Source organism: Mugil cephalus, chromosome 6 (assembly GCF_022458985.1).
Source record: "Mugil cephalus isolate CIBA_MC_2020 chromosome 6, CIBA_Mcephalus_1.1, whole genome shotgun sequence".
NCBI lineage: Eukaryota > Metazoa > Chordata > Actinopteri > Mugiliformes > Mugilidae > Mugil > Mugil cephalus.
The window spans coordinates 19940632-19967458 of NC_061775.1; the positions used below are offsets into that span (position 1 = coordinate 19940632).

Below are 26827 nucleotides of genomic sequence, written 5' to 3' on the forward strand. Positions count from 1 at the left end.
AATAGTGCGTAAAAAGTGTATAATCCAACATTTCTTTGTGACTGCTGGAGATAGAGCAGAGCGCAGTGTTAATTAAACAAAAAACTTAAGTCAGTCAGGAGGTGTGGACTGGTTGTCCATATTTGTATGCAGCCTATGGTCATAACACAGTTGTTTTCTTGCTGATATCTGACACAACTGCAACAAATTGCTGCAGTTAGAAAAAAATCACAAGCCAAGAAAAGAAACAAAGCTGCTAATATATTTTATAATCTAATCCCGTGTGATTTCCGCAAGATAAAAATAAATCAGGGACTGTGTCAGTCAATGAATGACAGCTATCAAGTTATTGTATTTCTGTATAACAAGAAATTAAACTGAATTTGTTAGATAAAGTACTAGTATTTCAAATCTGTACTCATGTATGTAATTCTTTACCGGTGCAGAGAAAAATGAGAAAGAAGAAGCATCTAAGCAGCAGCGGTCAGGGAGAAGCTGACTGATAGTCTCCACCTTCACAGAGACACTGAGCTGACTAATTTATGGATCTTTAAAAACACTCTTGATAGTAGATCTGGATTCATCACCTTTCATGGTGAGTGTCAAATCAACATGTTTTTGTCTCTCTCCAGCGATGAATCCTGGGGCTTCTGAAAAGTTTGCGAGAAAATCGCATCGAGTCGAATCTGAATCAAAAGCAGTTCTTCATGCTGCGACTGTAACAAGTGGGCCACACTTTCCTCCATAAAGCAGGGAGGCGAAGCGTGAGTGCCTCTGAAATATGATATCAAATGTTGTTCAGCCAACTGAGGCTTGCGTGGCTCCCTGTCATTCTGACATTAGTCATTCTTCACACTGCTACTCTCTCTATTTAATGAAACAGTTCTAAAAGGAACACCGGAAAATAATGATGCAAGGAGAGAAAGCGAAAAGGGAACACCTGCAGACGCGAAGCAGCCACAGTTCTCAGGTAGTTAAGTTAGCCCGTCTCAGTCGGCTCTCTCCTCTGCATTTACATGTTAGGCAGCGAGCTGACACTCCTATCAAGACCAACCGTCAATGACTGCGCTCGTAAGCGTTCCTTCACCGACTTGCTTGCGCACCTGTGATGGACACCTTCGCCGCTCCAGGAACCAAAGGAATCAAAGGAATCAAAGGTGTGACTTTTTCTGCGTCAGGCGGTCTTTCTAACAACAGCACCAACCTCCTGTCAGCAGAGGTTAAACTGTTTGACAGCGGCTCCATGCCATCAACACAGCCTTGTCCAGGTCCCTTTCATAGTTCCATGCATTATTAATAAAGAGTGAAAGGCTCCTGGTGAGCAGGTTTGCAGCTGCAGGCACTACCAGTCCCCAAAGATAATGTAAATGATGTCTAAGACTGCGAGGCCGAATGTATTTTTAACTTCGGTGAAACGGAGGATTGAGTTGCACTTCCTTGCAAACTGTTGAAATGTGCAATCTTTAATTCTTTAACTATAAATTGTGAGCTCTTCTTTTACATAGAAATTACTCTGCAGATGTGTTTTATGCACTTACAGGGAAAACAGAAAAATCTATCTGACGGATTATATGGATATCTAAATCTCTAGTACTGTAATCCTTTAACTTTTCAAACTTTCCCCATCTCCGTATCAACATGGTGGATTTAGATTTCTGACATTCATGCTCCAGAGTGGATGCCTCCTTACAACTGCAGTGATCCCGACTTTTCCTCTAACTCCACCAGAAAGTTGGCACATGTCAGATTAATGTTTAGACCGCTGAGACATGACAGCTCACTTTTGACGTCTCTGGACACAACACTAAATATAACATCAGAAAATCCATAATGCCTTTTTCTTAACATTGTCCCACCAATGTTTGGTCCATTATTAAAGTGAAGCGGTTACTTATTAATAGCAGGGGACTCACCCCCAAGCTGTCCTCCTGCCGGTGTTGTCTCCAGTTGTGTCCCGTGTCGCTAAACATCAGCAGGTAGGCTGTCAGCCAGTCAGAGCTCCCGTAGCGACCCTGCGTGGCAACGGCAGTGATTCGGGTCCGTCTCCCAAGGTCCACCTCCAGCCACTGGTATCTGTCCGAGACGAGAGGAGACCAACCACCGGCCCCTGCACAAGGGAATACAAAAGATGTGTTTTACTGAGGAGTGAATTTATATTATGTGTGTGTGCAAAGAACCTAATGTAAGTATTACTCATGTTGGAGGGACAAAAAGTCCCAGTGATCTACAGTAAATTATTAAATTTAAAGAGGAAGTCTTGGTTTGAGGTTATGGCGTGGGCTAGCGTTAGGCAAGTGGTCGGTAAGGGTTCGTGTAAGCCTCCATGAAATGGAGTGTAATGTCCTCTGAAGTCATGTAAACGAGACTGCGTGCTGGCGACAGTGAAGAGTGGTGATCCATGTGTGCGTCTGATGCAAACAGGCAGAAGAGACATCAAGGATGGAGACAGAGCGTGATGCATTACATTTTAATGTACTTGGAATTAAACTTTAAAACTGAAAGTGTATAGTTCAGAACAGACAATTCAGGTTGAGATGTTTAAGGTGGCCAATAATAAATCTCTGTTTTGATGAGAATGCAAACTGCTTGTTTCTGTAATACAGCCTTGCAGATTAGAGGAATGCCAAAGAGAAGGGATCTAAGCTAATGTTGTGTTTCTATAATAATTAATAGACAGCACATTCAGAGAAAACCCTGTTTAAATGTTTCAAAGCGCAGTATAAATTTGGTTCAGCTCTTCCCTGGTTACGATTTAAGTCCACTTACATGCTCAAAGACATAAAATGCAGCAGTACGTCAAATATTACCCCTGGTTTCAGGGTGATAAATAATAAATCCTCATAATCAAAGACATTGAGTGGGATATATTTGGGTCTCAAATGCTTGAAGAGAAATGGATTAGATGCAGTAGCGGCACCAGGATGGTATTTAAAGCAATTTGATGACTCCCCACAACTCCGTAGGAAAATGTCTCCTTATATTTAATGCATCTGTTCTGGTTTTTATGGAACTAAGTGAAATTTGCTTCGAAATCATTCAGAATCTTATTCCTTCACGTTTATGCACTTCTACGCCTGAAATTAGTGAAAATTTGTCTTCTCTACAGCAAATGCAATCACGTTTTTAAGGGGTAACACGTGCCATTTTTACCCTGGCAACAGCTGTTGCAACAGCTGGAGGGGACGTCCAGGTAAGATTAACTAATTCTGTGCTCATATTGTGACTAAAAAAAGCTTGTACCAACATCACCGTGGCACTTCTGATGCTGCAATTTAAAGTCGAAGCCAAAGGGAAAGGTATATGATTTGTTTACCAATTTACTTAATAGAATAAACTGTTAAAAACGTAATTGGAGGGAGCAGGAAACAGGACTGGCATTCCTCATTGGCATTAGACTATGCCAATACTGTGTAATACTGTGTAATATTTGTCTTGCAATGGCAAACGGCAAAAAGGCACACAGGCTTTAATATCGAATGTACACATGTTTAAAGTGGATTAAACAGGATTTTATCAGGTTCCCTGACTTTCACTTCACATCGTTGAATCCCGGTTGATTTGATGCAGCTTTCAAAGTGATGTAAATTAAATGCAAACATGCACTCGCTAGCCAGTTTATACGGTAGCTAAAACTCGCTAGCATTCGAACATACAGTAACTGCAATAAATCTTGTGATTATGAAGCATTAACGCTTCGTGAAGCTCATGGTATTCAGCATCAGCACAACCGAGAAAGCTGCTGGCTCAACAGTGTTTACAGAGGCAGTGGTTTACAGTAGCTACTATTTAATTGTATATCTTTGTACCGACACACATTTCGATTATTCTTGGTCGGTGGGCCCGTGATCTGAGCTCACCATCAGTTTTCACCTGTTTCACCAGTCACCAGTTTTTAACCAGTATTGCGTGTCTCCCTAAATAGGGCTTAAAGTATTGCGGCATTTAGAGAAAAATAAAATAAAAATGTTGATGCAGAATATTGTCAGGTTCGATCAGTCAGTTGAGTTCCTCTACCGATGGAATGAGAGTAAGGCAGCTTTTCCTCTGCAAACTAACACCATTAACCAATCAGAAGTAGGGTGTGATGTGGGTCTTGGTTGAGATCCAGATGCAGCTGACGCTGCATTCAAGACAACTTGGGGTAAACAAATAGCTCTGAGTTGTCAATTACTGCTTCTAAAATAAAAAAAATAGCTGCTGAACATATTTTACTGTTCAGCAAACAGTGACAATATACCATTTTTTTTCTCCTCTGAGTCAACCTGTAACGTGAACACCACGATATTGGAAGTATGAAATTTCCAAGTTGGAATGTTGAATTTCCGAGTTTTAATGAAGGCATCATCTAGTTAAGAACCACTGGGCCAGTAAACAACAGTATCACTTTTATATTTGACTTAATATAGTTAAAGTGTCCAGTTGAATCACCAGCTTTCTTACTCTGTTTCAGCATAAACTGAGCTTTACAACAGTCATGAAGGAGGATTTAGTGTGTGGCCGTTATATTATAATGCATTTATTTTCACTGGTGTAACTAATAAACTGTCAAGTGAAGGTATATACAATATAGTTGTAGTTGTAGTTGAGATACGCCTTCGGGAGCAGTATGAATTTGTGAGTGCATCTTGAGTTATATCAATGTAGACTTTAAGTGTGTTTTTAATCGAGACACTGCTGCAGTGAAATATAACCAGAAGTAGCTGGTAGATTTCTGATTTTATTTGTAATATGTCAAAGCCATTCATTTTTATACAACTTAAAAATGAGTCAATGATTCAACTGAGTTCACAGATTCTGTATCACCAAGCATCCGAAGCTGATTGCAGGTGGATGTGTTAACTGAAGCTTATAGTAAACACTGGTCTCCAGCAACAAGAAGAGCTGAGAATGCTTACGTAAGGGAAAGTGAGTCCAGAGTCTATTAAAAGTTGTAAAGAGGGGGAAAGGAGTAATTTGTATTCTGAAATGAGAAAGGGGCGATAGAGTAGGCATCTTAGAATGTACTTTTAAAACCTGATTTATACTCTTATTTTGAATTTTCTTTCCTTTTTTTTTTCACTTGTGAACAAAATAAGCCCAATAAACTCCCAGATTCCATTTCCATGGAATACACGCGGTTATGCATTTGTCTCGCTCGCGTCCTCAGCTCATGTTTCTAATTTAATCTCTTGGCACAGGAATCCCTCTTAAAACTGAAGTAAATGTGCGTGGTATTTTGAAACTGATGGCTCAGCAACAAAAAAAAAAAGCCCTGCAAGTAACAAAATAGCTTTGATTTGAACAATGGAAGGTCCTGGTTTTGAATTAACCTCAATGAACGGTCCAGTTCGAAATAGGAAGGACGCCAGGAATACTTCTCTCGGGACTCATGCGGTCTGAACTCTCTGTTGTGTTATGTTACCCAATGCATTTGTTTGGTGTGGGTTTCTACTTGGGATAATTGAACTTGTTGCAGAGGACTCGTGGGTGGGAAAAAGGTGAGCGGAGGAGCAGATAGGGCCAGAGAGCAGAATGAGGGAGGGACTAAAAGACACAGACGGAGAGGACTGCCTTAATACAGTTGCTAACCTTTGCAGGGACGGTGCCAACACGGACCCAGCTGAAATTTCATATGGATCCTACTGGCATCTCAAAGGAGTGTGTGTGTCTGTGTGTGCGTGTGTGTGACATATAACAGAAGTATAACCGAGAAAGGAGGAGCTACGAGTTTCAGCCAAACCTGATTATGAAGAGGTGATGGAAAGGGCTGCTACATTGTAATGATGCTCTGAATACTGAGAAGACTGTGTGTGCACGTGTGTGTTTGTGTGTGTGTGTGTAATGAAAAGTGCAGAGTCAGGGCAAAGCAAATCTATGGTGCCTGAGCAGCAGATGGAGGGATTTTTCCCCTACAGAGCACACACACACACACACACACACACACACACACACACACACACACACACACACACACACACACACACAAACTAACAGCCAGCCCGAAGAGCACTTGAGACCGGGTTGCCAAGGTGATGTCATGCTGACAAAAGGACAATACAAATCAATATCACACACACTTCAGACACACAGCCGAAGCGGACTCTCTCCTTCTCGCATCTACCGCGCAGCCTCTTCATATTCAAGTATTCGAGTAACAGGAGCCACCGTGAACCCCATTAGAATTGTTCCACATAATGCTCCGTTGGACAGATAGCACCAGAGGCCGACGGCTGGTCACGTCAATTAGTTTGGTCCGGGGTGAAATAACATAAGAGCGAACAGTGTGTCCCCTTGCTCTCGGCTGCCAAAAGTTAGGCGAGGATATTTCATTTGAGAACAACAAAAAAACATAAAAAATGACGCCATGAATATTTTATTCCTCAGTTTATACAGAGCTTTTAAACAGCTCCAGTACTCCAGGATGATTTGCAGTGTTATACGGTCACATCTCTACAGCAGAAACTATCTGAGACATTTTCTGGTGGGGAGCAGCAGCCTTGTCCACTGTCGTTTCGTGTAATCACAGACTGGGTGTTTGGTTCGACTCCTTGTTCTTCTTTACGATTAAGAAGCTGTTTCATGGCTCTGGTTGTGGGTTTGTGGCTGTGGCCATGCTGCAGAATGACTGTGGGAAGGCAGTGGAAGCCCTTGAAGGTAATGAATGCCAAATAACAAGCTAAACATCTGGTATTTAGTGCTATATACACCAATCAGGCACAACATTATGACCACCTGTCAAATATTGTGTAGGTCCTGCACCTGTGGCTCCAAAACAGTTGTGACTCATCAGAGGATGGACATGGGCCTTCTGAGAGTGTCTGATTACACTTTACCAACCTTTAGGTCCTATGGGTTGAGGGGAGAGGCCTCTGTGGATCAAACGTTTTTAATTGCATCTCACAGATACTTGATCACTTTGGGATCTAGTGAATTTGGAAACCAGGTCAACACCATGTGTCGTTCTTCATGTTTTTTTTTTTTTTTTTTGTAGTTATTCCTGAATCATCTGTGTCTGTCTTTGTCAGGCTGCATCCTGCTGGGGATGGCTGCTGACATCAAGGTGTGTCATTGCTTTGTGGTGGGAGCGTCTGGTCTGATCTAGGTATATGTCTAAGTAACATCCACGTGAATGCCAGGGCAAATGTCGACCAGTAAAACATTTAATTGTAATAAGATGGTCAGTGTTATTTACTTCAACTGTTGGTGGTCGTAATGTTATGCTTGATCAGTGCATAAGCCAGTTTCCACCTACTACATGTACTCAACTTTTAGTTTACTTTCCTGCTCACCTTGTTTTTTTTGTATTTAAGCCACTCTTTTATTGTTGCCTGTTAGACATTAGTTCTGCCTGTTTTCGTACTTGTTTACATCCTTTGTCTCCGTTTTCAACGAAGTGAGTAATCATAATAATGAGGGCATCTTTAACATATATTTCTTTTAACATTACTGCAACTACCACTAAGGCTGGCGAATCCCTTTTCAGAGGGACATCAAAACATCAAAGTGTCACAATTTGCATAAAGCGATAATGTTGTTTCTCTGGTGAGTAAAACAAAGCCAGCAGGAGCAGCTCAAAGCTGGATACTCGGCTTCCACGTCTCGGTGGGGAAACAAAATCCTTTGGGTTGAGTTGTCTGTGTCTCAGGTCATCTTCTTTCCTCTTGCTGTGCTTCCTGCTCATTAGAGCAGCAGCTAAAGGCCAAAGCTAATAAGTACCTCAGTAACAGACATGGACACTGACAGCACAACAGGAGAGGGCAGACACACTGACCTTTACTCATTACAGCCGGTCTGCACAAGGAAGAAGCAATGAACGCAGACACAGGAAAGAAAGGCAGAGTGAGAGAGTGACAGGGAGAAGCGGATCAATTGACATGTGGGGCTGCAGAGGTGGAATTAGGAGGAGGTGGGTCCTGCTGGTTACCAGCCCAAGGAGAAAGCAGAGCACAGAGTGCACTCGTGGAAATCCGTGTGAAAAAAGGGATTTGCTAAATCCACTATGTTAGCCATGCGTCGTGTGTTTGATCAACAGAATAACCGTTTGTGTCATGCATGTCTTTCAGCGGCGTTCCAGGATACCTGCCCGCTCCCTCTCCCTAATAGCGAAAGCTTTTACACACTCTGTAGGGAAATTGAGGTTAAATGCGGGTCAGGGGCGCTACAGCAGCGCTCTGCTGGACGCTCAAATTGCCACGTTACCACAGCCAATTAACTAATCAGAAGACCGTGACTTTTTAGGGCGATGGACCAAACACCTTGAGAGGCAGGTGTTCTAAAGTTAGACATTCCCACATTTAGCGGCACATGAACCATGAAGAGATGTTCACAAAGATTGCACCAGACTTTAGTTACGTTTGGGCGACTAATCAAAGGCTTAATGGTAAATAACCTAAACAGGCTTTGAATGCATCTAATCTCTGTCTAAATTGATAAAAACGTATTAGACCTGTTGAGGGCAGTGAAACCAGCTATAAAAGCAACACTATCATTATCACTTCAGCAGCTAATGTGGCAGACTTTTGACTAAGTAGTTGTTTAGCATCACTGTCACTGAGTTGGAGTCCAGTTGGTTTCCACCTGGCAAATGCGAGACCAATATTCACTTGTGTTTAACTCTGTGCTGGTCGTTTCACGGTGTTACCATTGTAACTACTGGAGTATTTGAATGCACTGAGAGCAGCATGCTAAAGAGGAACGCTGAGAGTCAATTACTCTCATCCCTGAAGTGTTGTAGTTTAGTTTCTGTTTGTTAAATAAACTCAGACCAAGTTCACAGCATCCATCGCCAGTGACACGACAGGTGAACCGCACTGGAGGTCAGCAAGTTAGCATTTAAACATTTCATGTGTCACACCTTTCTTTAATAGCCTGGAGTAAATTCAGAGACAAATATCAGGCTCTTTAAATCTGGGACCAGCACATTATTATTGACACTTAACCTTAAGCTCAAGATAACATAAGATGATGCCGCAAGGCTGTTTGTGCAAAGCATTTTCATCCTCACAAGGGAGACAGACGGATAGAGAAGTTTGAACGTACTGCCTTAAATGCTCCATTAGGTTCACCAACTAACTTCGTATAAGGTTCAATTTGTGGAGGTAAGGTACAGCCTCTTGAACAAACTCTGAGAGCAGAAACTCTTAACAAAGAACATGCAGCTCAGTGGAGTTAATCACAAAATACATAACAAAAAGTAATTTGTTAAATTTCAAATTACGAGTACAAGAAGGATTATGCAGATGACCGGATATTAATGCAGTTTAAATACAAGTATCTTTACATTTATTTTTCATTTTAAATGCACCGAAAACACCTTTATCTTGTGTCCAAAAAAAAAAAAAAATACTGGCAATGAACAACTCTATAAATATGATTAAAAATTAATGAAATAAAATATTTGCTTCTGTGAATTTTTGATGAACGACTACTTCAAAGAGGTCTGAACTTGGAGTGCTTTATTTCAAGGACTCGTTTTAGTTGAACTTTAATTAGCACGTGGTCTCTTAACGGAAACGGAATTTAGAATCAGGCGAACCAGACTTCTCAAACAGTCCGTCAGTCTCGGGCTAATCTAATGACTTCATTTGATAGAAGTTTCTGAGGAATGAGTGCATTCCTCCAAAGACGCAAATATGTGTCATTACTGCTAATCACACGTTGATTTATTTGGGCTAGCATCAAAGCATCAAAGGGAATGTTATTTTGGATGCTTCCTCCTCGCTCAGTGCTAGGATACAGGCCAAGGACGTGTGGTGTCAGCGATGGATTATGACTTTTTTATGGCGACAGTGGTGGGAGATGGAACGGAAACTCAGAGATAACAAGTTCAGTTCCCACAGCAGCAACTTTGTGCCCATCAGAAACTGTGTTTTACAAGTGTCCTTGAGTTACTCCGAATGAGAACACCACCTCAGTGCCCATCATCCTTTCAATTTAAAATAAGAATACGCATTAGCTGGGAAGCCTGGCCACAATGGGGATTAGCTAAAAATGTGAAGGTTTTAGTTAAGAACCTTGTATCGATCAACATACTGCATCAGTCCACGGTATGGGGAATAAAATCTGACACTGGAAACAAGCTTTGGGAAATGGACATCTTTAAACCCAAGTACACAGCGCAATATAAGAGTTGTAAACATGTTTGCAGCAGGTTCACGTTTCAGCTAGGCCTACTATATGAGGGCGGTGGTATATTCTGCCCGGATAGGATATACTGTCTGTCTGTCTGAAACATAAAGTGAGAACGTATCAATTATAGAAAAGGAAGTGAAATATTAGCAGAGACAGCAGGAAGTTCAAGAGGTTAAAATTCCCAGGTTATAAAATGTCTGAAATGAGTCAGATTCAATCAAACACTGTGATGCTGTGTTTAGTATGAGGCTCACTCAGCCTGAGTCAGCTGCACTAGATAACTTCCTAACTTAAAATTTATCTGGTTAGACATCTCATGCATAATCCATTTTGTCACAATTGGCAAATAACATATTGAATTAAGGCTCGATCTTCACATCCTGGTTGGTTTCTTCCTCGAGGACTCCTTGATGTTAAATTTTTGTGCAAAATGTGAACGGGATTCAGAGATGGGCTTCACAAGAATTGGACGACCGGACGGATAAATTACTGTCATAGCAGCAAAGAGATTTGTAAATGTAAATTAGTGTTGTTTGAATTATTAAAAAGGGAATATATTTATTTGCAACCCTTACATTCCAAAACTATTACGCTAATCATAATAAAGTAACTTCTAATCTAACTTAGTTACGTTTAAATCAGTAATCAGATTACTTTTTTTTCAAGGTGTCAACACTGAGTGTAGGTTATAATGTCGGAATCATGTGTTTCTCAGTGTATAAATATGTAAATGCCTGTAAAGATATTCATACTTAATATTGTCAGTTTTCATTCTTTACAGCTCAGAGTGCTGAAGTCACACTGTGTTCATGCAGCTGACTGCTTTAAAAAATATAGCTGCATATGTTTAAAATTATTTCATTTGATAGCATGTTTGTACTTTGATTTTGCAATCTGATTTAATCAATTACTGCTTTTAGAGCGTGTGTTTACTCTTATCTTAACGGGATTAACTAGTGCATGTAATAATGTATTTAATAATGTATGTTTCGTAACACCACACATTTAACTAGGCCCTGCTGGTGTTAGCCGGAGCCGGTGAAATAACATCTCACACGCCGTGTCAGTCCTTTCTGTTCTAATTGAAATCTCCAACGCATTAAAGTCAACTGGGAAATACGGGGTGACACAACACTTGTCGGACCAGTGGCTTCACTCGGAGCAGCAGAGGTGTGCACCAGATAAATGTAATGTTTGTTTGGCGCCGGTGCACAGTGGTTCCGCCCAGTGCCGAGTAAATGAAAAGTGAAGCGACTATAAGGGACAGGAAGACAAAAATGGGACTGATGAGGAAAAGGAAACGAGCCATTACCAGGAGAAGTGAGAGAGAAAAAATAAAGAAAAAAAGAATTGGTGGATTTGAAGGAGATGCAATAAGCCAAGCTGAGACACATAAAAGCATTACCAGGTCACGATTTGTAAATGTTTCTTGCCACCCTGAGGGACGTTGGAAGGTTTTAAGCTAAGGTTTAAAATTGAAGCTTAAGATATTTTTATGACAACCTGTGAGATTATATGTAGGTACAGTATATATGAAAGATGGATAAGGTATGTTAAAAAGAAAGAAGAAGAACAAGAAAGAGAAACAAGGTTTAAAAGATGAAGTTTTTAACAGGAAGGTCAATGGAGCATGTGTGTGAAACTATCTTTTATGAAGACTATAAAGGCAGGTAGAGATTTACGGACTGCGTGTATAAAAGTAGAATATAAAGTAAAATTAGGGCCGGCCCCGAGAGAATTTCAATTCCGCTAAATAACAAGACTCAATCTTAGAGGGACTTTGTAAAGAAGAACAAATAAATTAAGTTTTAAAGTATGCCGAGGTATTAAAATATAATAACGCTAATACACACGCTCCACAGAAATCTATTTAGATTATACTGAAGCATCTGCAGTTCAAGAAAAAATGTCTAAATTTGAGAGTCTGAGAGCAAAATGGAGCCAAAGCTCATATCCCCTCTGCTTGATTTCAGTGGTACTAGGTTGGACCGTGTTCAGATACATTCAGGCGTGACTAAATCCTTCACAGAAAATGAGTCCAGTAACCTCTGCATGCATTTGGACAGACCAACAACCAAACGGAGCAATGAAATATGTTGTGCCTTGGTGTCCTATTGTTTGAGGGGACAGGATCAGGCATATTCCAGTGGATCCCACAGACACTTGATCAATTTGGGGTCTATGGAATTTGGAGGCCAGGTTTTTTTTTTTTTTTTCCTAAACCATTTTTGTGTGTGTGGGGTGGTACTTCAATGCCAAATCCCAAAGTTTCCCAGCAGAACATTGTATTGTCTCAAGATGGTCAATGTTATTCACTTCTTCTATCAGTAGTCATAATGTTGTGGCTGATCGGTGTAAGGAATTAAAGCACTCTTGTCAAAAGCAGTAAACACTGTTCACTCTTTGTCCTTTTAAGTGATTTTGTGTTGAATGTCTTTTGTTGTAAACAAATTCATTGATCCATTACCACATAAAGTTTGCCCAAATAGGCCTTGACATTAACTTTCTTCACTGTCACTAGTTGTTTTCCAAAGTTACTGTCCACTCAGCATTTTCACTAGCCGCAGTTTTGTTGTTGGGAAATTATGGTCCTCATTCCAGTGTGGGTTTGATTGCGGGTTTCTTCAGCTGTCCCTATCTAACACAGGTGCAAAAGCCCCAAAGAAATATATTTTTTAAAAAAAGATTTACAAACCTTTTAAATGTAAATGATCCTCGTACACACATACAGCACCAAGAAATGTTTAACACTGCAGGTCAATATCAAGTATTCAGCTCCGATAAGGTTCTGCATCGGCCTAAAGCTCTTTTTATATGAAAATATGAAGTCTATAGTAATAAATAGTGTGGTTTCTTATCACATATTAAAATCCTGCTTGGAACATAGTTTACAACCAAATTATTCAATAATGTGACTCAATATAATGATTCAATGACTCAATTTTATTCATGTAAAATTAGCTTCCTATTTATTTTCACCTCTCTCTGACCTCTTTTCTTTTCTTCTTCTTTGCCAGGGACATGTTGTTCTTCAGCCATGTATCCAGTATTTTGTCCTCTCCAAATGAATTAAATTTTATATTCAGTATTCAGTCCACTCCATTGTTGTAGTTATTAAGTGAGTTAAAGTTGGGTGTTGATTGCCAGGAGCAGCTGTGGTCCATCAAGAAATAATCACCGCTGAATACTGGCGATTCACCAAACAGAATCGATATTCAAGAGAGACACATTGTGTTTTTGTTAAACAGGCTTCTCATTTTCTTTGTCTCCTCACCTGTATTTCATCTTCAGCTTTTCTTTTGGTTGTCTCCTCCCCGGGTTTTCTGACACCTTAATGCCTCCACATCATCGCTCCACAGAAGTCAGACCACAGTGATGTTGGTCACGAATGAACCAATGAGCAAACTCTGTGCCCACACAGTGCTCATGGGAATTGTAGTGTTGTGGTCTCACTTTGCATTTCGTTTATTGTTTCAGATGCGGTTTGAGAAAACTACAATTGAACAATGTATATAAAATTCAGCCCGACAAAGTGGCTAGTGGCTGTGCTCCCGCCACTGTTGAAATGCACCTGCATTTGGCGGCTTGGCAGGTGTTAATGTCAAGCCCTGCGCTCAAACAATTTGATTGGCCTGGCAGATCTCTGAGCGAGCATGAGTAGTTCCCAGATGAGGGGCTGCAGAACAACTTTCCACAGTAATAATAAATATTTGTGAAACTAAAAACCGTGTATTCTAACGTCTGCACTTCTCACCTAATGAAATGGAAAACAAACACACAAAGAGCTTGTTCCTCCAATGATAGTTTAACTCTATACCTTGTTTTCTTTAACTCTCACTGCTCTGTTAGTGTTGTTTTTCAGCCACAACAAAAGAATCAACACTTTTCACTTCCTGCTCAGATGGAAGAAGGACACGGAGACTAGCTGGTAAACGAAGAATTATGGAGCCCGATATTTCCCTCAGGAGTTGGTAAAGGTAGCCCTAAATAAATAATAATGTAGCTCCCAAACTGCTAAGTGTGTAAATTAAAAAAAAAATCAAAAAAAACATTCCAAAATCCTGTGAAAACCTACGTGATTCGTTTTAAAGCTCATTTCTTTTCAGAAGTTACCCACCTGGAACAAGCTTATTTCTAACTTTATTAGGAATTTCCCACCCAGGGACACAACCTGACCTAAACATCCTGCAGATTCACACACAAATATCGCGGCACATATTTCATCACTTTGGCCAAACACTTTTAAAGTAGACATACGGAGTGCAGTTCAGGAACAGCAGCAAATTGGGGCGGTAGTCGCGGAATAAAAATATGGTTTTTAATGAGCTGTCAAGGATTAGCGACTCTGGCTATTTCTAGTAAATTGAGTGAAGGATGTAGAAGCAATATAGAAAAAAGCAAGCTAAGATGAGAGGCTTTTAGCTGCATTTTGTGAAGGAATCAGGCAATATTTACCCATATAATTAGATTTATGGAGAGAGTGACTACCTACGATTAAGAGGATTTTCAGTGGAGGAGCTGTGGAATTTAACCAGATAAGGCATTTAACGCCGGCATTTATAGGGAACCTGGAGAGCCAGAAGTGGTGCACAAACATCACATAAAGATCAATTCACGATTCTATGGCCAAGCGGACAATTTCACCCAACAGTGCCATGCTAATGTAATAACCCAACCCCTTTTCAAATCCAAATTAGTATTTCCAGAAAATGATTGCAGGGGATTGATGAAGAGTTCCAAGCCTATTTCAGCATAATTACAGTGTTTGAATGTGCAATTATCAGTATGGCCCGCTGAAAAACAGCTACCGCTTAGGTGTTAAATGCTGCCATTAACATTTGCCTATAAATGTTAAATGCTGTCATTAACATTTGCCTATACGATGCGATGAAGTTATCCCAATGTTTTCTCGGCAGTTAAAAAAAAATATAATTATACCAGAGCAAAATGGGTTGAGAAGAAAGTGTTATACAAGAGAAGAGGCAAAGAAAGGGAAGAGGAAAAGGAAGGAAAACAAGTGGGTTTTTTTTTTTGGAAGGATGACCGCATGAGCTGCAAAATGGGGTCAAGTGAATTAAATAATATAATAACATTTTAAAAATACACATTTCCATCCAGTCAATAGACTGTTACGGCCTTTCCCTCAATTCACCAGTATGAAGCTTCCTCTGTGATCCAGGACCTTTGCGTTAGCTTTCTATTTCACATAACCAATTCCAGCTCGGTGTATCTCTGCAAATTTGAAAACAAGAATACGGCCAATTAGTGGGTGCCTAATCAACCCTATAGGGAATGCCACAACAGCAACAATACAAAGATGAGTTTGCTGTCTGACTCAGCGGGACCATGAACCACTAGACCTACTTTCTCAACAACCAATTTTTACAAGTACAAAGTGCAAACTCTACAAAGAGAGAACTATAGCAATCCCCGTAAAATAACTATTTCCAGCCCTGTTGCGGACTTCATTTTTGCTCATTCCCATACCAGGCTCGCTGCTCCGGTCTGAGACCCACCGCTGCTTTCTGACAAGTTGCAAGAAAAGAGTCAACTGAGGGCAGTAACAGCGGTATGCAGCGCTGATCGACTTGTACAAAGAGCACCTGCTGCTAATGTATTAACTTGAGTGAACCTGAAAACTGGACTGAGTTGTAGCATGACTGAACTCGTTATTTTAGACTTGATGCGTGCGCCATGTCCCGAATTCTGCCTCGGTATTACTTTCTTTCATGTGCCATGTGGAAACTACTTCGCTTAATGTGATATTGCCATGTCTTGATTTAACAATAAATCATTCCAGGGACAGGACGGAGAACAGCCAACTGGTGCTATGGACTGTGGTCATCTTTTATGCATCATAAAGTCCGCTGCTGAAGTTAATGTGCAATAATTTATCCGCCTCTAATGGCTCGGACGGCGGACTGGACTCACACAGGTCAATCTACTCCAGTTAGAAATTCTAACTCTAACTCCACTTCTCTCCGGTAGAGTGGCACCATTTACAGCTCAGAATGTGCTCCTTATTTTCTCACTTATTGGTGGCAAAAGGAAACGTGCTCAACGTGACAAGTGTGTTGGTCGTCGGCCTTTAAACTAGAGCCTTATGCTTCAGGCCCGCTGCTGGGTTCTGGTCAAAGCTCCTCGCTCTGCCCTCGGGATTTTTTTGGACTCCAACAGTGCGGCAAGGACAAGCGAGTCCCACGGCCAGGGAATTTCCCATCTTAATGAATCATCTGCTTTTTATGAATGTTGAGCCGTTGCTGCTGTCCATCGCTTCAGCACGCAGCCAAAAAGTATATAGGTATATCAGTAAGGTACAACACTGGGAGTGGAGGGAAAACTGTGCAGCTAAATGGGATTAAAAGGCCACCATGTGTGAGCTCTCCACCCTATGTCAGTCCCCATATGGGCTGACCGGCCAAGATGAAACTAAATGGCAGCAGTGAGGGCCAAGGAGACGTGTGGGAGTTCTGTAACCTCTCCCTCCAAGCTGCCTACTTGGCTTCTGGTAGAGATATCGAATGCTCTCTGATGGACTTCAACTGTTTTTTTCAAGTCCCCTGTTCATTATCAAGAGGGATTTAGTATGTTGACAACATTGCTGTGAGCATATTCCATTTGGATATGCTAAATTAGGTTATTCCAAATATAACTAACCCTTATATATAATCAAGCCGACATTATTCAGGCTTTAGCAGCATTCTTGGTGCATTAGTGCACTGGGAGTATTGATTGCACACATTTTGAGACACATGGCCACATGTGTCGGGGTTCGAAAAGTTTGCCTCTTTTTGTGAAGCTGAGCTAACACAAACCCAATTTTTTTAAAACACTGTACACAAAACAAAAGACAGTTTGGAACGCTCGGGTCTAGGTGCATGCACAAAAAAACACAAGGAAAAACACACTAACACACGTGCAAACACTGGAACACCAACCTGTCTCAGAAATTGTTTAAAGGAATGAAAGCGAGAGGACGTGTTTGCACTGTCATCCGGCTGCATGCAAACATAAATATTTGTCAAATATTAATTTCATTAGTCATGTAATCAGCTTAGTGCATTCTCCTTTTCGGAATAAAGGGAACTAAAAAGCTGAATATCTCGAACAAAACGGTCAGCGATAGCTGGTGTAGAAATGCTGATGCTTTCTGTGTGGTTCCTCCAGACAACACATTGCAGATATTTGCAATCTGTCCTGAACGTGCTGGACTAAATTCATACACTGCAGATAGACGCGCCATATGCTCCAGCATTACATACTGTACGCTGTGGGAATGTGTCCAGCTGAGAGAGAATGGATCTATGTTTCAGTGGCTGCTACAGACCCGAGCGATAAGAAGAATAATTGCTCCCTCAAAATTAATTCCTTGCAAATGTTTCCATTATAATGCACATCATTCACGCTCACCCAGAAAAAAAAATCTTTCTTCTGACTTTTTTTTTTCCTCCAGGTGTGTCAAATTATTCTTACAGTGGAAGTAAAAGTGAAAGAAATCCCAGACTCCCCAACAATTCTCTGCTCTGGTACCGCAGTCAGCCACTGAGCTCTGTAAAGGGGAAAATCTGCAAAGCCTTCACCAAGAAAAAAGCTTGAAAACAAGTCCTGATAGCCCTTCACAAAGCCTGCATCAGCATCCTATGGAGAGCTCCCTGTTGAATTTTTACTGTGGCTGGTGAATCACAACTCAGTTTTATGCCCCTATTGAGAGGAGGTGGCCCTGTAGAGAGCTTTTGATGTACTAGTCTAATACGATTCCAATACATTACTCTATGCAGTACAAATGGTTGACAGGGACTGCTATCTATCCATCTATGGACACATTTATCATACAGATGATGAATGATCCATCCTTTTTATCTCGTCTCTGCCTCCCACTCTCAGTCCCAGCCGCTACTACAAAGTTATTTTTCAGACCGTGTGATGTTTTGGGCTCAGCGTCCTGCGGAGAACCAAACACTTTCTCCCGCACTAAGGGGAAATGCACCACTGCCGCCCACAGGACCAAACACATCTCAGTAAAAAGAGTGAGATTCAGTCAAGGGACATTGCTTTTTCCCCAACCGGTTCCCACCGTTTCACTGGCCCGAAGGTGATTCTTGACAGTTCACATCGACAGCTGATCGAGAGTATGAAGTTTAAAGCAGCACGAGGTAAAACTTTTTATGGAACGCCTGCACCGCCGGCCCCCCACCACCACCCCCCCTTCGCTGCTCATGCTTTCAAACACAACTGTGAAAAATGGAAAAGGTCATAGCTGTAAGGGAAAAGGGTATAGAAGAGTGATAACCATGCAGCTTGAGCTAACCGAAATCTCTTGTATTTTAGCCCTTTTGACCAAATAGTTCCAAGAAATAGGGAACCATTCCTGTTTGTGTTTTTCACAACATCTAAAAAGCTTTCAAAAAATGAACCCAATAAGACCAGTGATGGATTTCAAAAAAAGCACAACAGTTGAAACGTCAACACAGGGTCACCCAGGTGATCTCCTTTATTTCTGTTTTCCTGTTGTGTGTCTCTGATCTTGGATGTAATCAGTGAATGTAAGGGAAACATGCAGAATTTTGATTTATTATAACATTGATTTGTGAAGTACATAAACAAAAATGTCTCACTCTAATTCTAATATTAATACTAGACACACAAGTCAAACATATTTTGAGAAAAGAAGTCGTGGTTTGGAGTGAGGTCTGTGTGTTGAGCTGCAAATTCTGCTTCGGTAGTATTTTCGACAGTATGCGTCTCTCGGTGGCTGGTCTAGCGAAGAAAATTCTCCCTTCTCCTGCCTAAAACAAAATCCAAAAGTGTGGCTGAACACTGGGAAGTTGCGTTTTCTGGGGAAAAAAAACTGCCTTTACGGTAATGATGATGCACCACTGCTGTCAGCTGCAGGTTGGGGAGCGACGCAAGACCAGGGAGCCTCCGAGAAGAGAGAGTTGTTTGGAGGAGTTTGTTGGTAAAAATGGAGTTAGTTTTACCCTTGAGATGTCACAAAGGTCTTCCAGACAAAAGCACAACTTCCCAATGCTCAGCCACACTTTGAATTCTGTCAATAGCACAAACCAACGTGAGTTACGGTAATTCAAATACCGCATTCTTTGACGTATCACCAGCGATACGTTCAGGCTCATGAAACATTGGTGAAGGGAGGTTCCCAATTGAAAACCTCAATGATGTGCTACTTACTGCCTACTGCTGCTGGCTAGGCTAGTTAGTCTTCTTGTTGGTTGCTACCTGGTAGCTGACTGCTGGCCTGCTGGTCAGTTTTCAGCTGAATTGTGTTTTGCCTGGGGTCTTGGCACAAGGGATCTTAACATCTTGTCCTGGGTATTAATGAATTTCTGGCTGCTTCTCCATCTCTGCACTTTTTGAATTGATTGTTTTGGATCAATGGAGATAGAACACATCAAGGAAAGGTTAAGTGAGGAGGTTCGAAGAAACAAACATTTGTAAGTCTCGTCTTCAGAGAAAGTTTGAGTCGCAATTGTCGAAAGTGAAGCAGCAAGCAGAAAGTGAAGCAAGTACAAACAACTGACTTTTTTTTATAGAGCGAGGCAGACTGACGAGTGTAGGCGTCGTGTGTAGGTTATGGCAGTACTCTAAATGAGCCTTAAGGTCTGCTGCAATAGGAATAAGCAGCTGGGGGACGATGCATTCAGCCCATGTCCTCTATTCTCTTCTCTCTCATATCGAGCTCCTGTCCTCTGGTTCTTATCTAATTTCTTTTATATCACGGCTCGTGGAATGACTGGTGCTACTGCATGGCACGTTAACTGCTCCCCCTCCCCTTCTCCCTCCTATCCTCTCCCCTCTTCCTCCATCTTCTTGTGAGTGCCTTTGACTCGGAGTTGTGTGTTTCTGACCTGTGGAGCTCCATTCTACATCTGTTGTCGTGGTCTCATCAATCTGGCCAGCCTTCATGGCCCGCAGTTATCCACTCCTTCCTGAATGCATCATTCTGCCTGAGAGTCCTCTTATATTCAATCATTATAGCAGCTAACTCACCGGTGAAATAACAACTGCTGTCACTAACAGCTTTATGTATATGCATTATCAAACTGTCATGTAACATCAGCAGATATATATTGTATTGTTATCACCATGAGATTATACATACAGTCAGATGTATTTTGTCTTATATCTCCTCCTGTTCTCTTGTCTCTCATGTCTGTCTCTGCCTGGCTGATCTTGGGCAGATGGGTCCCTCCACATGAGCTGGGTATTGAATTGAATTGAGCTGAATTGAATTGAATAGATTCCTCACCTTCTCTCCTGTTGACCTTAGCAAAGACAGGCCCATGACTGCTGGACAGCTGGGAAGAGCTTCTGAAGGATGAAGGTGGCAGACTGGACACCAGCGGGCTGTCACACACCTCTGTTAACAAATCACAAAGCAGAACAGACAGGGATAAGTGTTAAGAATCATGAATAATGTCATCAAACCTATAAGCCAGTGTGATAACTCATACAGCTGCCGGCTGAGGCAGAACAAAGTTTTCTTGCAGTCGAGAGCTTAAACTTGAATATGACCCAATACCCCAAAACACATGTAATTATAGCTGAGACTAGATAATATGTCATATAAGGTCACTGCAGCAATAAGACAGCTTGGTTTCAGTGAGAGAAAGGAACAACCGATGAGACCTTTTCACGCCTCCCGCACTTTAATGTTTATGAATGTCAAGGGCAAGAAGTGGAGTACAAATTTAATCTGAATGAGTGACTCATGAGCCGCAAGTGTCTTTGAGTGAATCACTGTTGTGTTGCACGAGAAGACTGAAGTGCTTATTTTGAATTCATGGATGACTATTACACATGTACATGATTATATTGATGCATGAACAAACATTTTGGCAGCGGAGTGTGATTATGTTAAATATCAGTGTATTACAGAATGAAACCTGATTCATTCCTGTACACAAATTACTAGGGTTATTAGGGTTTTAAAAGCGTGAACAAGCAATAAATGTATCCGTCTAACAGCTATTTTTCTGTTGCATAGTGGTATAACGACATGATATACATTTCTTTTTATGATTTGTGAATTATTGTGTAGATTTGAGGTCACTAGTTTCACTGTAGTGTCATATTCAGCATCGGGTGGCATATATGAAAAATTAGAAAGATAAAAATGTTGATTTGTCAGAGATTTGTATGAAGTCTTATAAGTTTTTATGACTTTTTGACAGATGGACCTATAAGGAAGACGTTGTGCAAACATAATGACTCCATAAAGATGGAGAAACCTAACATGATATCGCCTATTTGCTCCCCTGAGAGCAGGTTTGAAGTGCAACATGGTGGCTAGTGCATGAACCAACTGACCGCAGACCAGTGAGGGCATCCACCTGCTACTCAAAGAGACCTCTACCTTCTTTGTGCACATATTTAAGCCTTAATGTAATTTAATAAGGAGAGTTATCAAAAATTAGCCATAGGGGTTGCACAGCTGTAGGCGACTGCTATGCGATGTCAAGTTGCTGATGGAGTCACTAATAAAACCACCGTAGAAAATAATGCTTTGCAACAATGAAATGTATATTCTTGACCTGAATACATATGCTGAGAACAGACACTTCATATATGCACCGCAGATATGTATAGTCTGTATAAAAACAGGCTGCAACTCAGCACCACCAATAGCATTTAACAGTTCCTTACAGCGTGTCGTAAGATAGGATAGTTTAGACAGTGTACACGTTGCAGTAGTACTGTTGTTGCTTCAGGACTAACTTACATATTGATGGGCTTCATCTTTAATGAAGTATTGCTGCTGATAGTCTGCTTCAATGATCTACTACTGATCTACACCTGTATTGTCTGAGGTGTCCATGTTGTTACATGACTAGTGTTTCCCAACAATTCCTGAGCCATGGCACGTATTAGAAAAATCCCACAGCACACCACCAAATAAAAATATCACAAAAAGTACAATGAAGTAAAAAGTACACGTACCCATCACTTATTGTTTGGAGAAGGTGTTTAAGTTTGCTTGGAACCATGGCTCACTACACACCAAGCATAACAGAGTCGGGTCAGTTGGTTCTCCCAGTAAAAGATAACTTTCATTGTATTGTCTTGAGCTCACAGTATTTGCTTTCTTCTGACCACTACTCATACTAGGATCTTCATCTGGGTCAGAATTTTCTGAAGGACCCAGTTTGGACTGAGTGCTTCTTCTTTTACAGAATTTATCCATCATTATCACCGCTGTCTCACTCCAAACATCATGACTTATCCTATTGTCTATAACCTCAATTAACCTCAAAGTTTGGCAATTTCACATTAAAGTGTATGGGAATGGACTTTACAGCCAGCCTCAAGTGGGCATTCAAAGAACTGCAGTGCATACTGAGTAGCACTTTAGTATTGGCTTCACTTCTCAGATGAGGCTGCTGCTTGGTCAAGAAGCACATATTGACCATTTGCTCATGCTGCTGTAGTTAAATTTCATACGAGACAATGTATGTCGGAAAACTGCAAAAATAACTTACAGCACGTCATTACTATTCATTTATGTGTGACTGTCAAGATCTGTCATGCAGTAGAGTCTTTTAGTAAAGGATTAAACTGATGCCTGGTGCTTGGTTTATAACAAAAGTAGTTATAAAACAGAAGCTGTGATTAAATTTATCCATGGGGAAACAGTTTCCTCATAAAATCTTACTATTAGGTAATTACAAATGTTCACTCACTTCTATGTTTATTGTGTAAGTGTAATCCAAATCCTCTTTATTAAAGGATTTCCACCACCGAGAACCCGTTCAAATCATTCACAGTACCTTCAGATGTGCCCGGTCCTGTCTCCCTGCTCCGACAACAAGGCTTCAGCTGAGATTACTTTGTCAACATTATTGCACTTCATTTCAAGCACAGAGGGATTCTCATTACCTGAGACAATAAACCACAAGCTGTTGACAGTTCTGAATATCCTGTCACATCCACCTAAGTCTACAGAGTCGAACTCTACTCGAGCACTTCAAAGTCCCTGCGCATTTCATTTCAAACGTAGGTCATTTCCTGCCAAAGCGGCATGTGAGGAAAATCCTGTGGCTGGTTGTTTATTCGCTGGTATTTACACAAGTGAAATTGATCGCTCTACTGTCTTCTGTGTTTTCAGATGGCAAAAGCGATGACGTTAAAATTCAACACTTTTTTACAACCAAACTACAGATAAAACAATATTCTGAAATTACTTAAAACATTGAAAGGCCTCTTTTGCTTTATTAAAAGACCTGAATGTCATGTGCATGTCATTGTTCTGGAAAGTAATTTAAAAGCAGTCTAAATTAGCTGATTAGCACCTAAGTGAATTGACTGAGGCCCATCCACGGTATAAAAAAGACATTATGGATGTGTTCAAGCTGCTTGAAATTTGTAGTAATTCTGAAACAATGGTTGATTGATTTCAGACAAAAGACGAGCCTCATTTGTGACAACAGTAATTTTTTAGTTGGCTAGCTACTTAAGCTTCCGTTGGCGCCATGATTCAGTGCGTTTCCAGTTAATTTTCCAATAATTCCAGCTGAAATTCTGAAGATGACTGTGAGAACAGCACAGACACAGAAAAGCTTAGAGGGAAATGAAGACAAAAAGCCTCTAAACCCCCACTACTGACCAGGGCTTTGTTAGATTAATTCGGAGCTGTAAGCGATGCACAGTTTCTTTGCTTTACCCTCCGCGGGGAACTAGATTGACAGCAGAAGAGAACTCGGGGGCAACATAGCCGCTGCCTACATATGAGCATATTCTCTGAACGAAAAAAGCACCGCATTTGTAAACTGCATCAGAGACGGCGCAAATACAAGAAAATCTCACACCAGAGACCTACAGTTTCTATCCAAGGTACAGCTTTAGGCAGTCAAAGCATTGAGGTTTAGGTCAGGAAAAGATTGTGTTAAAAAAAATCAAGTCTAAAACAATAACCAACCACTACTTGGACGAGTGTCAAACTCCTGTGTTTCTGAGGCTTTTTTGTACATTGTTGTAAATCACAATTTTTTCCCAAAGTTATCAAAAGTGCTGTGACTGCCTAAATGCAAGTGAAAATACCCAGAATAAAGCTGGAGGGGATGTTGTTCTGCAGAAAAAAATGAAATGTTCACACATGATCATATGTTCAGTGTCCGCGGATTTGTGCCTTTCCAAATACGCTATGATGTGATATGATCATTATATTACACTACAAACAGTAAACCCTAGTTGCATTTGCCTTTCTTTCTGAGTACATTTGCTTCAGCAGTTTAGTTTCCAGGAGACACAAGGTCACACAATTCAGAACACCTGCATCTATTTGTTCCTGTAACGATAACAACTGTTATTTTCAGGCGTCAATGTACACTTGTCTTTTAAAAAGCAAAAATTTTACTTTATTCACCCCCACGATCTTGGTTACTGTACTGTGTGCTGACTGCCTCTTGTCTGGATGAGGGGTAACGGGCATCGATTGACACAAGTCAAATGGCGAATCACTGATGATGATAAAGCTAGTGTGTTTTGCGATGTGGGTGCATTGAGTGCAGGAGAGAAGAGAGATAAGTCCATCCCTCTGCCTCATCTCAGCCACTTTCAGTGACTACAGTTTGCACTCAAACAAACTCCAACAAATGAACCTTAAAAGAGATTAACATAGTAGATATGTCAAACTCTTTTAAAGTCAACTTGTTTAATTTCTTTTTTTCTGTAAACAAGACAAATGTTCTTGCAGAAAACAAAAGTTATTTTTAAACTTACTGAAATTATGGATAAACTTCACACACTTTCATAGTCATTTCAAAGGTTTATCTACTTTACAATGTGCAACTGTTTTACTACAAACTAACAAGGTGCCAAAATAAATCCATAAAATGCATATGGAAATATACCATTGACAACTTTTGCCTTTGTTGCTTTTATTATGATGAATATAAATGAAAAAACATCTTAATTTTATATACAGTATATAAAGGCACTGTTTGCCCATTGTCATTCAAAATCGAGATCAGCCTTGTCTTCAAACCTGCACTCTCCAGGCTTTTGACACATTCGCAGACACAGACACACGCAAGCTAAAGGGTCAAAGCATGACAATCCGCCTGCCAGAAACAGATTCTGTCTGATCCCACGCGTATATAAGGAAAATGCGAATGATGAGACGGGAAAGTGGTGGAAGGCAAATACTTACATCCAAAGTCACACTTTAAAAAGCTCTGCCTTGCCATCTGTAAAGCTGCATATTTTGTGGATGTACTGTGAAACAAGCCATGCATAATTCCATGCCAATTCTCTGAGGGTTCACTGATAGCGGGTGAAGAGCAGTGAAGAATCTCAGTCTGACTCAGAGGCATTACTTTTCTTGCAAAGCGGTGCGTCAGGACACACTGAGATATCTGAGCGATACGTCAAACCGTACAGGTTTTTAAGGTCTTGTCATCTGTGTGTGTTTGTCAGTGTGTCTTGAGGAGTATGTCAAAACAGTAATATGAAGGGTTGCTGTGTGGACTATAGAAATAATTTTTTGTATTACTATGAAGAAAAGAAAATGTTTCTCAACTGTAGGCAGTGATTCTAGGAATTTAAATCAGTTACTTTGTTCCAATCATATACATCTCAGTAACTACCACAGGTTCAGACAGGACGCCCATTATCGTGTAGTGTCTCCTGCTTCCTTTAACTCATGTTAGCCAACTGCTCTGCTCAGGTACAGGTACGGTTCAGATAGTTCTGCTGCCTGGTCTACATTGATCAAGTATGGCATATTTAGCACCCATCTAGACCAGACCCCATAGGATTCAAGGATTCAAGGATTTTGTCATTCGAAACCATACAGAAGCATGAGATGGAGTGAAATTACGCACTCAGGACCCGGATTATTACCGATATAATATATAGACACTAAAGTAACTATAATGTCAAGATACTAGTAAACAGTGAATAAACAAGATAAGTAAAATAAGATAAATAACGTAGGAATATAAATAAAAACGGCAACCAAGGAGCATGAAAAATGGTAACAGAGCAGCATGAATTGTTCAAGTTTGCACAGGGAAAATAAATGTGCAAAACAACTGAGTTGTGCAAATCACACAGCTCCACCAGAGTTTAACAGTCAGTGGTCCTGCTCTTTATACCCCACAGCCTCTTGCCTGAGGGGAGGGGGGGACCTGAGTGGGGTCCTTCCTTATGCAGGTTGCCCTCTTCCTGTATCTGGAAGTGTAAATGTAGATTGCTGTGGAGAGGCTGACTCCAACAGTCCTTTGTGCAATGCGCAATAGCATTGCCACTCCTTGAAGGCAGCAGCCATCCCCAGCAGGATGCAGCCAGACACAGACGGACACACAAAAATGGTTTAGGGACAACTAAAAAAAAAAAATGAAAAACAGCACAAGGTGTTGACCTGACCTCCAAATTCACTCGACAAAATTCCTGCACATAATTAGGAAGGAGGCCATACTGTTATGCCTGATCGATGCATTTTCTCTGTGCACAACAAGCAAATGTGGCTAAATAACAAATAGTCAGTTCAGTACAGACAAACAACAAATCAACAACCTAAAAACTCAGTAAAGACCTCAACTATGTTTAAGTTTGTTTTTGATTACCAGTAATTTTGATTACTTATAATTGTCTTTTTATATGTAAAAATGTATGCTCACACAGGGCCACAAGTGAGGTGTGACTGAAAGCCATAGGAAGGAAGATCTTCAAGTTAAACTGTTCGGTTGAGTCATCCTCAGTCGTAGTAAGTCAACCTAAAAGT

General features: G+C 40.8%; 1 protein-coding gene across 1 annotated transcript in view; it reads right to left on the reverse strand.

Moving 5' to 3' along the window:
- The window catches only part of LOC125009992 (contactin-associated protein-like 4), a 93582-nt gene that overhangs the window by 58728 nt on the left and 8027 nt on the right, over window positions 1-26827 (reverse strand). Inside the window, exons 2-3 of the mRNA XM_047588327.1 lie at window positions 20354-20464; window positions 1893-2086 (exon numbers count right to left, since the gene is read on the reverse strand). Coding sequence (XP_047444283.1) covers window positions 1893-2086; window positions 20354-20464 — 305 coding nt within the window. The remainder of the gene's footprint in view (window positions 1-1892; window positions 2087-20353; window positions 20465-26827) is intronic.